Consider the following 13,440-nt stretch of genomic DNA (forward strand, 5'->3'; position numbering starts at 1 on the left):
AAGAGAGCTTTACTGTCTAATCTATCCCTGTGCTGTACCTGATATGGAAGTGTTTGATGGGTACAGTGTAGAGCAAGCTTTACTTGTATTTAGCCCCATGCTGTACCTGGCCTGCGAGTGTTTGACAGGACAGTGCAGAGTAAGCTTTACGCTTTATCTAACTCCATGCTGTTCCTGTCCTGGGCATACTTGATTGGGACATTGTAGAGACAGAGTTATTCTGTAATAGTCCATGTTAACCTAGTCCTGAGACTGTTTGATGTTTAGATCTCAGGTGAGAATAATGTCTGTCTCAGCTGTGAAGCTTTCCAAAGTCAAATAGCTGAAACTATCTACCCAAACACACATGAGGTGTAGCAATAATGGTCAGGATGCAGAGAAATATGTCAACACTTTTAAAAGAGGAAATGGAGGATAAGTCACAAAAACTGTGATGCTAACTATCGTGTCCGATTCTTCCAGCAATATTGCTTTCAGTGAAACTGTGAGCTACAGCCATAGATTTAAGGTTTTCCTGTCTGGAAGGGAAGAGCGAAGATCAAGAATGAAGGATCAGATTTAGGAATATTGCATTCATCAGGGAGTGTCAGTCACTGAGCATGTATGTTGAGAACTCATGGCCAATGGTGAAGAAGGTATTGTTTTAGAGAACAGAAGAACATGGGGCAGCATGGCGGCTCGGCAGCTCAGTGGTTAGCACTCCTGCCTCACAGCATCAGGGACCCAGGTTCAATTCCACCCTTGGGAGACTGTGTGCGTGGAGTTTGCACATTCTCCCTGTGTCTACATGGGTTTCCGCCTGGTGCTCCAGTTCCCTCCCACAGTCCAAAGATGTGCAGGCTAGGTGGATTGGTCATGCTAAATTGCCCATAGTGCCCAGGTTAGGTTAAGTGGATTAGACATGGGAAATGCAGGGGTAGGGGAATGGGTCTGGGTGGGATGCTCTTCTGAGGGGCAGTATGGACTTGTTGGGCCCCATGGCCTGTTTCCACATTGTAGGGATTCTATGATTGCTGCTGACAAATTCTGACTAATGATTGTTTTGTAGATGTTGGAATTGAAATCCCAATTGTATGTGTTGTCCTTGAAGGAGGCCCAGGAACTCTGAACGTGAGTAAAAAGAATGAGATTCAAACTTATGCTTCTTATCACACCATTCACAAACTCCAGGATGTCCCAAAGATCACAAATAGAATGAAGTACCTTTTGCAGTATATTTACTGCTGCAATGCAGGAATGCAAAAGTATTTTTGCAGAGTAACTTCCCCTTAATATTGGCTGAGACCTGGTCAGTATTCTGTTGGAAATGCTATTGGAAATTTGACTCCACCTGAGAAGATAGATGAGGCCTTTCTTTGATGAATAATCTGAAAGATGGTACATCCAACAGTGTGGCATTCCTTCAGTCCTGCCTGCACCTGACTGTGCAGTGCTCCCTCACTCCTGCAGAGGCCCTCTCGACAGTGTGGTGCTCTCTCAGTCCTGCAGCCCCCTGTCGACAGTGTGGCACTCTTTCAGTTCTGCAGACTGTGCAGTGTGGCGTTGCCTCAGTCCTACTCTCTTTCCAACAGTGTGGTGATCCCCCAGCTCTGCCTGTCCTTAACTGACAGTGCGACACTCCTTTAGTCCTGCCTGTCCACTCTGACATTGCGGTGCTCCCTCAGCACTGAGTCTCTGACCCAGGCCTTTTCCAGCCTGGAGCAGGGTTAGAGGCCTTCCTGGTGAGCCCAGCATCTCTAACAGCTGGTCAAGATGCTGGGAACTCAGGCCTGAAGGAGATCCTTGTGCTCGCCGCTCGCCTTCTCCAGGTCTGTGATGGGTTGCTGCAGTTGGAGAAAGATTAAAGCTGTGACTTCCTCAGCACTTCAGGTCATCATTGATTCCTAGTCGGATTGCCAGATCAGGAACGTAGCCTACCTTAATTACAAGCTGCACTTCATCATTGAAGCATGTCATTTTCCTCCTGAGGGGCTGAACAAGAGACTAATGTAAGGGAGTAGCTTGGAGCAAATGGCCTCCTGTTATGTAAGGACTCCCATGCTTTCTGGTTTAGTAATGGTGATTGTTCTGTTACAGACAATATACAATGCCATGGAAAATGGCACCCCCTGTGTAATAGTGGAGGGTTCAGGACGAGTAGCCGATGTTCTGGCCAATGCAGCTGATTTGCCCGTGGCTCAGATAACCATCTCCTTCATCCAGAAGCAACTGCGTGTATTCTTTGCTGAAACTTACACCAAGTTCTCTGAGCAGGAGATAATCTCGTGGACCAAAAAGGTACGACATCAGAACTCTCCTCAATACCACTGTCACTGTGGCTGCTATCTATGCTGCTACATTCCATTCTGGATTTCAATGAAAAGCCTCTTGGAGGTCACCTTCTCAGATAATAGGATTGAAAAGCCCTACACATCGCACTCCATTCCCCAGCCCAGTTGTTTTTTCAAAAACCCCCATTGAATGTGTCCCACGTGACTTGTATTGAATTCACCCGCACTGACTGCCCCTGGTTCTGCCATGCATTTCTAAATACTCACTAATTCAATCTAGAATTGAAGATTTTAAGAAACTTCCCACAAATGACTTAGATGAACTGTCTATAGATATTGCTGAAAAAAGACTCAATTTAAGGGGAAAACACCAATATTTATACTATTTAAATTGACATTCTTGTCAATTGCCCAGATGGGTGTAAGATACAAAGCTTTCATGAAAAGTTTACTTTTTTTTAAGCAATACTCAAGTCTGTACTTCCAAATAACTACTTATTGAAACTTTAATTTGTCAATAGTCTTTCTCTCCAGTCAAAAGTATTTACGCCCCAGTTACTCGGCATAATTCTCTTGTTTAAGGGCTGTTGACAAAGTTCAATCGTATATTATGTTATCTTCTGTTGAACTATAGGGCCTTTACATGCCAGAATGAGACCAATCTGTCCATCATGTTTGTGTCAGCATCCTGAAACTGCTATTTTTTAGCAGTTGTTATTTATTAGCTGATGGACTGGACCAGGCTGCATCACAGAGGTCCTCGCTTGCTCTCGTAACCTTAATTTACTCTGAGCCAACTAGGATGCTCACAGCATCCATACCTTTTCTTGCCCTTTTGTGCTTTGCCTCCTCAGCTAGGCATACCAGGCTCAAGGTACTGCTGACTTGTCTTGCTGTTTAGCACAGACACAAAACTAGGAAGCTTGACATTGTTTTCAGTAGGCCTCAGTCAAATTAACGGGTTGGCCTTTGATCAGTGGGGTCCAGCATAGTAGCAGTCCCTGATACCAGTCCAGAGGTTTGGATTCAGGATTGTCTCCCCATAAGAGGTACAGAGCTGAATGTCAAGCAGCCCACCTTCCATCTTGACCATTTCTGCTCGAGTGGTAGCTGTTTTCCTCCTGACAGGCAGGTATTACAGGAGATTTTGGCAATGGGTAGCACGGCTATTACTGTAGTTGCAGATTAGCAGCTATTCTGAGCAAGTGAATAGGCAACATAGAGTATATGCAGCGTTAGTTGTGTCAGGGGATGAGTGAGAGCAAGTGATATAATATGTTGCAGGTAGTAGTGAAAGTGGTAGAGCATGAGCCTTGGAGGGAGGTCGGTAAAGTAGCAGAGATGGACCGAGTGTGAGGTTTTAGAGGGATGGCAGTGGCACTGACCCAGGCAGAATAGAGAAGGTCATTAACCTTCTTTCTGCAGTGCTAGGCATTTCTCCAGATGTCTGAGACTACACTGACCTGTGTAGCATCCTTATACCAGGCTGGTATGGTCTGGTGTCATGGCCTCTAATGCTGCTACAAGGGGAGGAGGAAGTGCTGTCTCTGCACCATTGCTTCCAGCTGGATATTCAGGAACCTACCCATAAAACAGGCACCAATTTTCCCCCATCTGTGATGCTTGACAGGATGCAGAGCTGGGCAAAGAAATGGCAGATGGAATTCAACCCAGAAAAGTGTGAAGTGATTCATTTTGGAAGGTCGAATTTGAATGCAGAATATAGGGTTAATGGCAGAATTATCGGCAGTGTGGAGGAACAGAGGGATCTTGGGGTTCACGTCCATAGATCCCTCAAAGTTGCTACCCAAGTTGATAGGGTTATAAAGAAGGCGTTTGGTGTGTTTGCTTTCATTGGCAGGGGAATTGGGTTTAAAAGCCGTGAGGTTATGCTGCAGCTCTATAAAACTCTAGTTAGACCACACTTGGAATATTGTGTTCAGTTCTGGTCACCTCATTACAGGAAAGATGTGGAAGCTTTAGAGAGGGTGCAGAGGCGATTTACCAGGATGCTGCCTGGACTGGAGGGCAGGTCTTATGAGGAAAGGTTGAGGGAGCTAGGGCTTTCTTCATTGGAGCGAAGAAGGATGAGAAGTGACTTGATAGAGGTTGACAAGATGATGAGAGGCATAGATAGGGTGGATAGCTACAGACTTTTTCCCAGGGCGGAAATGACTATTACGAGGGGGCATAATTTTAAGGTGTTTGGAGGAAGGTATAGGGGAGATGTCAGAGGTAGGCTCTTCACACAGAGAGTGGTGGGCGTGTGGAATGCACTGCCAGCAGTGGTAGTGGAGTCAGATACTTTAGAGACTTTTAAGTGAGTCTTGGATAGGCACATGGAGGATAGTAAAATGTAGGGTATGCAGGGTAGATTGATCTTAGTAGGATAATAGGTTGGCACAACATTGTGGGCCGAAGGGCCTGTACTGTGCTGTTCTGTTCTATGTTCTATGTTTATTCTGTTTGAGGCAAATGTCAGGAACTGAGCAGACAGTTCTAGACTGACAGTGCTTCGCCATGTGCACAACAGGCTTCCAAAGACGGCACCAGCAGCAGGGATGCCATTCAATTCCCGAATTCCTTCTGAGTGGTGGGGTGCTCCAGGAAATGCATGTGGTAAGTTGGGGTGGATGTAGGGTATGATTCTGACCAGAAGGACTCAAATGGCAATTAATGTGATAAGTTTGGTAAGATATAGTGAGAAAACTCGCTCAGCCTTGTTCACCAAACTCAACACCGCATGACCTTGGCCAGAGAAAATGGTGAGATTCTCCCCTTGTCTACTTGATCCCTTTGTACTCACAGTTCCTTCATCAGTATCATCAGTCTGATGAGCCCTTGTTGGACTCAGGTAACTAAAACCTTCCTTGAGTAAGGAGACCAAAAATAGATATCATATTCCAGGCACACACTCACCAAGGAGGATAGAATTGTACTCAAGCCTCTTTTGCCAACATTCCAAACTTTCTGTACCAAAACTAAACATAGAATCAGCTTTCCCAATTACTTGTGAGCACAATAATGTTGAGGGATTCATGTACAAAGACAAATAATTCTCTCTGCATGCCAGAACTTCTCAGACTTTCACCATTTTAGAATTATTCCTCTTTCCCACACCAAAGTTAATGTCCTTGTACTTCTACACATGATATTCCATCTGCAACTTTATTGCCCAGTTAGTTAATGTACTTGAGTCTTTTTGCAGCCTTTTTCCTTCTTCCTCTGAGCCTGCCTTCCTACTCAACTTGTATCATCATTGTCCTTGGATTACACTTCGTTCCCTCATCCATTACATCAAAATTATACTCGTGACACAAGTAATAAACATTTAGGTTTTGCTAAATGCAGCCTGCTAACCTAATCTGTTTATTCCCATTCTTTGTTTTCTATCATAAATCCTTAATCCTTGCCCATGAATCCTTATTTTGTACAATAACTCTTCTGTGGTGTCTGATTGAATGGGTTTAGAAGTCCAGATCAGTACATCCACTGGTTTCTCTTCATCTACCCTGCTCATTTTAATCGGAAAAGGCAGTTCAGATTTTAACAGATTTGTCAAACAGTTTTCTTTCCACAAATCTGTGTTGCTGCTATTGAAGCAAATGGTTTTCTGAGTGCCCATCCATCATACAATCATGCAAAATGAAAGAGGCTCTTCAGCCCATCACGTTTGTACTGTCAAAGCTACATTAAATATTAGATAGCTCCGCCTTCCAGCACCAGGCCAATGCTTCAAATGTTATGACATTGTGTCACTAACAATAGATTAAGGGTTAATGGGTGTGTTACTACTGGAGGGAGCAGAGAGTGTACACGCGCTGAAACACAGGGTTAATATTATAGCTATTGTTAAAACTAATGAGTAAGAGCACACACACGCATACTCAGACACCCACTCAGAGACTCACTGTCACATTTTGTCTCTCTTTCACAAGTGTACCATGCAGACAGACATACATAGGGTCAAAAATCACATGACATCAGGTTATAGTCGAACAGATTTATTTGAAGACACAAGGTTTTGGAGTCTCCCTCCTTCCTCAGATGTCATGGATAGCCCCGACATACACTCCTCTCAGGACCCACGTATTTATTCACATGAGATATTGCCTGTCCCACTGGGTGGACAACATCAACCATCCTGACTGATACTGGGAATAGAGTCATGGTACTTGTAAGGACAGAGTATCAGATTAATAAAAGCAAGCATTTCTCTGCAAACAAGCAGTTTTCACCACCCAATTTCCAGCCTTTCTCTTAATCTTAATCACAGCAGTGTGACATCTGTGCGCTCCTCTTGTCAGTGGTGGACATCTTTTCTAGTCATTTGACATTGGCAGCACATACTCCATGATAGAGTTTTCCTTCCTAATGATGTCAGGCTAACTGGCCTGTTGTTCTCTCTTTTTTCTCTCTCAATCTCTCTCTCTCCCTCTCTCTCTCTGCCCCTTCTCATCTATTGTGTGATTACGTTTGCCATCTACCAATCTACAGGAGCTATTGTAGAACCTGAGAAACACTTGGGAGTTCAAAGCCAATGTGTGTTATTTCTCCATGTTGTCATTTGACAGTCAAAGCAGAGCCCACTTATCCACCTTGGATTTTGCAAAATGATTTCAAACAAATTTCTTCTGTCCAGTTACCTCAGACAGTTGTTTCAAATCATCTAGCTGTATGTCCAGATTCTCACTTCCATCATCATTGTAAAAGCTGATGTCAAGTTTTTTAAAAATAATTTCAGCATACATCCATAACTCACAAGTTCCCCATGAAAGACTTTTTTCACCTTTTAAAGACGTCTCTATATTATCTACATTTTCACTTTCCTTTTGAACTTTATCTTTCTCTCTTTGTGCCTCCCACTCACATTTTCAATAATCCACCAGGATATTCTTTGCAATTGTTCACTGTTTGGCTAACTTTTAAGTCATTCTTTCATTTAGATATTTGGAGGTATTCTCTGCAAATGCCCCTTTGCGTGCTGTACAAATGCTGTTCTGTTTTGTTGATTACATTTGATATTTGAAGGCTATTGAGTACAGATCTGAACTAAATAGTCATATCTCCCATTATTGAGAGGTTAGGCCCAATTGCCAGAGGAGGACATGGGGGTATGACACACTCACAATTGCTGGATGTGGGTGATTTATACAAACAAGTGACAGAGAACTCCTCCTGCTCCTGCTTCTTCAAAATAAGACCATAAAATGTAAGATATTTAGACCCTCGAGTCTGCTTTGCCATTCAATGTGATCATGGCTGACCTGCTAATCCTCATTTTCACTTTCCTGATTTTTTCCTGTAACCCTTGATCCCCTTACTGATTAAAAATCTGTCTGTCTCGGCTTTGAATCCAGTTATTGACCCAGCCTCAACTGCCCCGTGCTCTAAGAATTTCATAGATTCACTACCCTCTTAGAGAAGAAAGTCCTCCTCATAAAAACCGAAAGAATTGCAGATGCTGTAAATCAGAAACAAAAACAGAAACTCCTGGAACAGCTCAGCAGGTCTGGCAGCATCTATGAAGAGAAATCAGAGTTCATGTCTTGGCTCCAATAACCCTTCCACAGACCATTCCTTACCTTTGTCTTAAATGTGCGACCTCTTGTCCTGAGATTATGCAGTCTGGTCCTACACTCTCCCGCTATTGTTCCAACCCTGATCCCCACACCAACATTTTTTTTCCAAAAATAGACACTACTCTTAAAATGTATAACCAAGAAAGATTACAAGATCATTTTGACCTGAATATTACATACTTGCAAGAAAGTTCAACTTGTTCTCAGGGCAAGCTGTACCACTCGATTCGATTGATACAGCTTTTTTATATAAACAAATTACATTATGTCAGGTGGACAGCTCGAGGGCAAAGCATTACAAATTGGAAAATGCAATTGATATAAAGTTCTCAAAGCATCATGTTTCACTCTGATGTGCCATTTCCAATACTCTTGAAGACTCAGTAGTTCTGCCGGTTGTCATCACGGGGATGTTTACGTAGCTCCTGTCCCAGTTGAATAATCTCTCCTTATTTCATAGAATTGTGCACCGACCCTCTAAAGGGCATCCCATTGAAACTCACTGCACACCCCATCCCTGTAATTGCACGTGGCGTTTTTACTATGGCTAACCCAGCTAAACTGCACATCACTGAACACTACAGGCAACTTGTTTTTAGTGTGGCCAATCCATGTAATCTGGAGAACACTGAGAGAACATGCAAACTGTACAGTCAGTTACCCAAGGCTGGAATCGAACCTGTGTCCCTCAAACTGTGCCAATGTGCCTCCTCTCTGAACCCATACTTGTATCTCTGTACTGCAAACCTCTGTCTTTTCAACTGGGTTTCCCTTTGAGCTGCCAGGATCTGAGCAGATATACGTGTGTTACTGATGAACATAGCTGTCAAATGAGTAAATGGCTGCTTGTCCTCACTCCTCAGATCCAGGACATTGTTAGGATGCGGGAGCAGCTGACTGTTTTCCGGGCAGAGAAATCGAGGAATGATGAGTTGGATGTTGCTATTCTGGAGGCCTTGCTGAAAGGTGGGTTTGAATAGGTCTGGAATGTCAGAATGGTAGGGGCTGGATTATCTGGCATTTTCATGCTGGACCTTAATCTTGGGCTCCTGATACAGCCCTAAGTGACACCAGAGAGACAACAGACTAGATGCCCCTTAGCAAGCATTTTGACAAGGTCTCACATGGTAGACTGGCCAGAACAGGAACCAAGCCTGTTGTATCCAATCCTGGCAGAGGCTAACCACTGTTTGAGTGACTGGATATTTGCAGAAGATTCTCATTCCATCCACAAACATCCCCCAGTTGTGGAACTCAGAAAACACATTCAAATATCATCTCCAATTGAGGTGATTTGGAAAAGCTGTAATTTCTAGGTTCACAGAGAATTGGGGCACAAAGGGAAAACATTAAGCTAAGGTTAAATGGTTTATGGTGCATTCAGCCAAGATTCAGACTCAACAATCAGAAGTTTTTGGTTGAAGACTGATCCTGGACTTAGCGTTTATTATTTATTGATGGCATATGGGCACTATTGGCTGGGCCAGCATTCATTCCCCATCCCTAAGTCCTGGAGGATGATCCAGAGACAAATCTATTGCTATGTGTCTGGAGTCGCATGTAGGCCAGATAGGGCAAGTCTGGCAGATTTCCTTCCCTAAAGGACACACGTGAACAAAATGAAATTTTATGACAATCAACAATGGCCATCGTTACACTGGCTTTTGTTATATTCTACTGTTCTTTTAAATCAAATATAGATTTCACCATCTGCCATGACGGGATCTGAATCCACATTCCCAGCATATGAAACAAAGACAGAATGCTGGAGAAACTCAGCAAGTCTGGCAAGATCTTTGAAGAGAGAAAGTAAAGTTATCATTTTGAGTTCAGTGACCCTTCTTCAGAAACTCAGTAGATCTGGCAGCATCTGTGAGGAGGGAAGCAGAACCCATTCAGTTCTGAAGAAGGGTCACTGGACTCAAAATGATAACATTACTTTCTCTCTTCATAGATCTTGCCAGACTTGCTGAGTTTCTCCAGCAATTTCTGTTTTTGTTTTGACGTTTGTTGTGCATCTTTGTTTTATTCCCAGAATCTAATCTTAGTGTTCTACATTACTAGCTCAGTGACATTAGCACCACACCACAGTCTGTTTGCATAGCATCAGTCACATACATTAAAAATGAACTGTTTCCCTTCTGTCTGGTGTCGCAGCATCTAGTTCCTGTGGGCACAAAGGCCAGGAGAACCTGGATCACCAATTGAAGCTGGCTGTGGCCTGGGACAGGGTGGACATTGCCAAAAGCACCATTTTCACCGATGACAAACATTGGAAGGTGAGTCACACTGTGCTTGGTGCAATATTCATGCTTTATTTCAGGTTAACTTTCTTCTTTCTTGCAAATCCCGCACCATGAGCTGCCAAACCAATAGCATGGACAGAAAAAGAGTCAGAAATGCTTTCTTTTGGCCTTATGTGAAGTGGCCAGAACGTAAACCAAAATGTCAGCCATTGTATGCTAATACTCTCAGGCAATGCACAGTTTGTCATCCCTGGCAACCTCATTCACTCAGTAATGAAAATGTGACAGGATTGAGAATTTCTTGCCCTTTGGGAATCTGACACTGGGACCAAACAGGTGCTATGCCCCACTTGGCACCAGTGAGATTGGCACTGAAGTGTTCCCAGAGGCAGGCATCCATTGAGTGATCTCTTCACTCATGGTCATGTTCCTGTGGCCCATATTATCGAGAATATAAAAATAGGGAGTAAAATCAAACAAAGAAATGTCGTGCTTGACGTTGCTGGAGAAACTTTACAGGTCTGGCAGCATCTGCACAGAAAGAAAGCAGAGAGAAAATGTTTTAAGTCCAGTGACTCTTCTTTAGAGCGGCTCTGAAGATCAGTCATACTGGATTTGAAATGCTAACTCTGCTTTTCGTCTAGATGCTATCAAACCTGCTGATTCCAGCTGATTCTGTGCATCTAGACCAAAAGTAGAGTTAGCTCTAAAGAAGAATCACTGGACTTAAAACATTTTCTCTCTGCTTTCTCTCTGTGCAGATGCTGCCAGACCTGCTAAGTTTCTCCAACAACTTCTGTTCTTGCATAAAAGTAGGGAGATTTGCTGAACTATATAGGGCAGTAGTGAGACCACAGCTGGACTACTGTGAACAACTTTGGGCCCTTTACCTGTCAAGGTGTTGGACTCGAAATCCAACAGGATCTTCCCAAATGTGTTCAAATCGTATTCATGGCATAGAACAATGAACAGTACAGCACAGGTTCTTCAGCCCACGATGTTGTGCCGAATATGACACCAAGTTAAACTAATCCCTTTTGCCTGCCCATGGTCCATATCCTTCCACTCCTTCTTGATTCATGTTGTTGTTTAGTTCCTCCTTAAACAATACCAAAGCGGTCAAATCAATACGAATACGCACCAGTCCCAACTTTATTAGGAACAAAATTACAACCTTCAATACTAAACGTACTGTTTCTAATCCTATTTGGCCTCTTAAGGTTACAATATTTCCTGAGTCTCTTGTATATTTATGCAGTTGCTCTCTCTCTCTGGGTCTGTGAAGCTGCTTTCTTCATCTCTCTCTCTCTCTCTCTCTATCTCTCTCTGAATGGTCAACTATTCTCTGCGTCTTGCCATGTTGGTGTCCTCAGAAGGCCTCAGCCAATTCTAACAGTCTGCTGGTGAACCCTGCTTTTATACCTTTGAGAAGACTTTCTGGGACTTTCAATAGTTCTGGCCAATCAGGGAGATACTCTTAATAGTTTGAAACAGAGTCAATCATTTCAATGGCATGCTACTGTTAGTTTCTTTGTGTAGCGGCACTTGGTGCCTTTCTGTCTGAGCCCTCCTTCATTTAGTGAATAAGTTGCTAGGGATATGTCTGTCCAGGATAACTGATGCCTTTTGTATTATGCTAATATCATTACCACCTGGTTGCTGTGCTTGCACTGTGTCTGGTGTGTGGGTTTTGTGATTTCAGAGTTTCACTTGGCCAATGTACCCAGCACCCTTGCTGTTTGGCCAAGTTAGCAATCTATCTGTGTTTTAGCAGCTACAATGTGCTTATCTAAAAGCCACTTAATATGCCCCGATTGTATCTGCCTCCACCACTACCCTGGCAATGCGTTCCAAGCACCTACCACTCTCTGTGGAAATAAAACTTGCCTCTCACATCTCCTTTGAAGATTCCCCCTCTTAAATGCATGCTTCCAGTATTAGACATTTCAACTCTAGGAAAAATATTCTGACTGTCAACCTTACCTATGCCTCTCATAATTTTATAAACTTCTATCAGGTCTCCCCTCAGCCTCTGCTGCTCCAGAATAGACAACTCTGGTTTGTCCAGCCTCTCCTTATAGCTCATACCCTCGAATCCAGGCAACATCTTGGTAAACCTTTTCTGCACCCTCTCCAAAGCCAAAGATGATGCAGGTTTTCTTGATCCTTCTTGTGGTGCAGTGGTAGCATCCCTACCCCTTTCACACAGGACCTGTGTTCAAGTCCCACCTGGTCCAGATGTGTGTAATAACATCTCTGACCAGGTTGATTAGGAAAAATAGGTTGTTTTTTAAAAAAACAAAAGGTACACTGCCATTGGAAGAGACCAGAGAAGATTCTTTAGGCTGATAATGGGAATGTCTTATGAAGAGAGGTGTCCACTGTGCTACCACACGGAGAGTGGAATATGTGGGAGGGGACAGCCTGTCCAACTCACCCAGTTTCCTGATGCTTAGTCACCAATCAGATGCTGAGGACCTTTGAGCAAGTTAGTCTCCACCCTACTCCCACGGGCACAACTGTAAACCTGAGCACATTTCACTTATGGTGTTTTCCTATATGGTGAGCCCCTTTGTTCACTATTACAGCTGGACCAGCCATGGTGGGCATGAATTGGTCATGTGAGGGTCTGGTTGGCAGGGGGGTTGGGGAGTACTGAACACAAGTGTATTAATTTAGATGAAGTGGTGGTGGCAGGATTCAATTCCCTTCCTTCCTAGTGATTAAAATCCCCGCTTCCACTAAACATCCCACTGGGAGGGCCTCCATTTCCACTTTCAATTTTTAGGTTTGTTTTGTTTCCCCAAAATCAATCCACAGCACCTTATCTTCCTCTTTATCTACTCATTTATATTTTTCTTGACCGCAGTCTCTGGCTGTTCAGCCTTAACGCTGCCGTTAATTTTGTAACATCCTTGTTCCTGGCACTAGGGAATCAAGAAACCCATCCTGGAGTCAAGTTTGCAGTCACACCAACAACTGTCTATTCCCTTAACTATTGTTTTTCTGATCAACCCCCTCCCCATCGCGTGCAGTTCAATTATCATTTGTGCCATATGCTTGGCTCTGACTGATATCGCCATAAAAACCTCTCTTCAGTATTGCGTATTAGTTAGTCAACAAAGGATATTTGGGGAATTGAGGATTCCACTCGTAAAAGGAGCAAGAACATGATGGTACACTTTTTTAAATATATAAACAGTGTGCAGGGATATGGGGAAATGGCAGGAGATTGGCAGTTGAGAAAATAAACAGTGCAGTCACGATGGCCTAAACAACATCCTTCTGCACCATAACAATTCTATGATAACAAAAACAAAGTTGCTGGAAAAGCTCAGCAGG

General features: G+C 43.4%; 1 protein-coding gene across 1 annotated transcript in view; it reads left to right on the forward strand.

The window, feature by feature from the left end:
- The window catches only part of LOC109919238 (transient receptor potential cation channel subfamily M member 2-like), a 76,667-nt gene that overhangs the window by 41,143 nt on the left and 22,084 nt on the right, over positions 1–13,440 (forward strand). The window contains exons 8-11 of the mRNA XM_048598990.1: positions 1,049–1,110; positions 2,077–2,277; positions 8,716–8,818; positions 10,010–10,131. Of these exons, the coding sequence (XP_048454947.1) occupies positions 1,049–1,110; positions 2,077–2,277; positions 8,716–8,818; positions 10,010–10,131 (488 nt within the window). The remainder of the gene's footprint in view (positions 1–1,048; positions 1,111–2,076; positions 2,278–8,715; positions 8,819–10,009; positions 10,132–13,440) is intronic.

The sequence above is a fragment of the Rhincodon typus genome, chromosome 7 (genome assembly GCF_021869965.1).
Source record: "Rhincodon typus isolate 14 chromosome 7, sRhiTyp1.1, whole genome shotgun sequence".
NCBI classification, from domain to species: Eukaryota; Metazoa; Chordata; class Chondrichthyes; order Orectolobiformes; family Rhincodontidae; genus Rhincodon; species Rhincodon typus.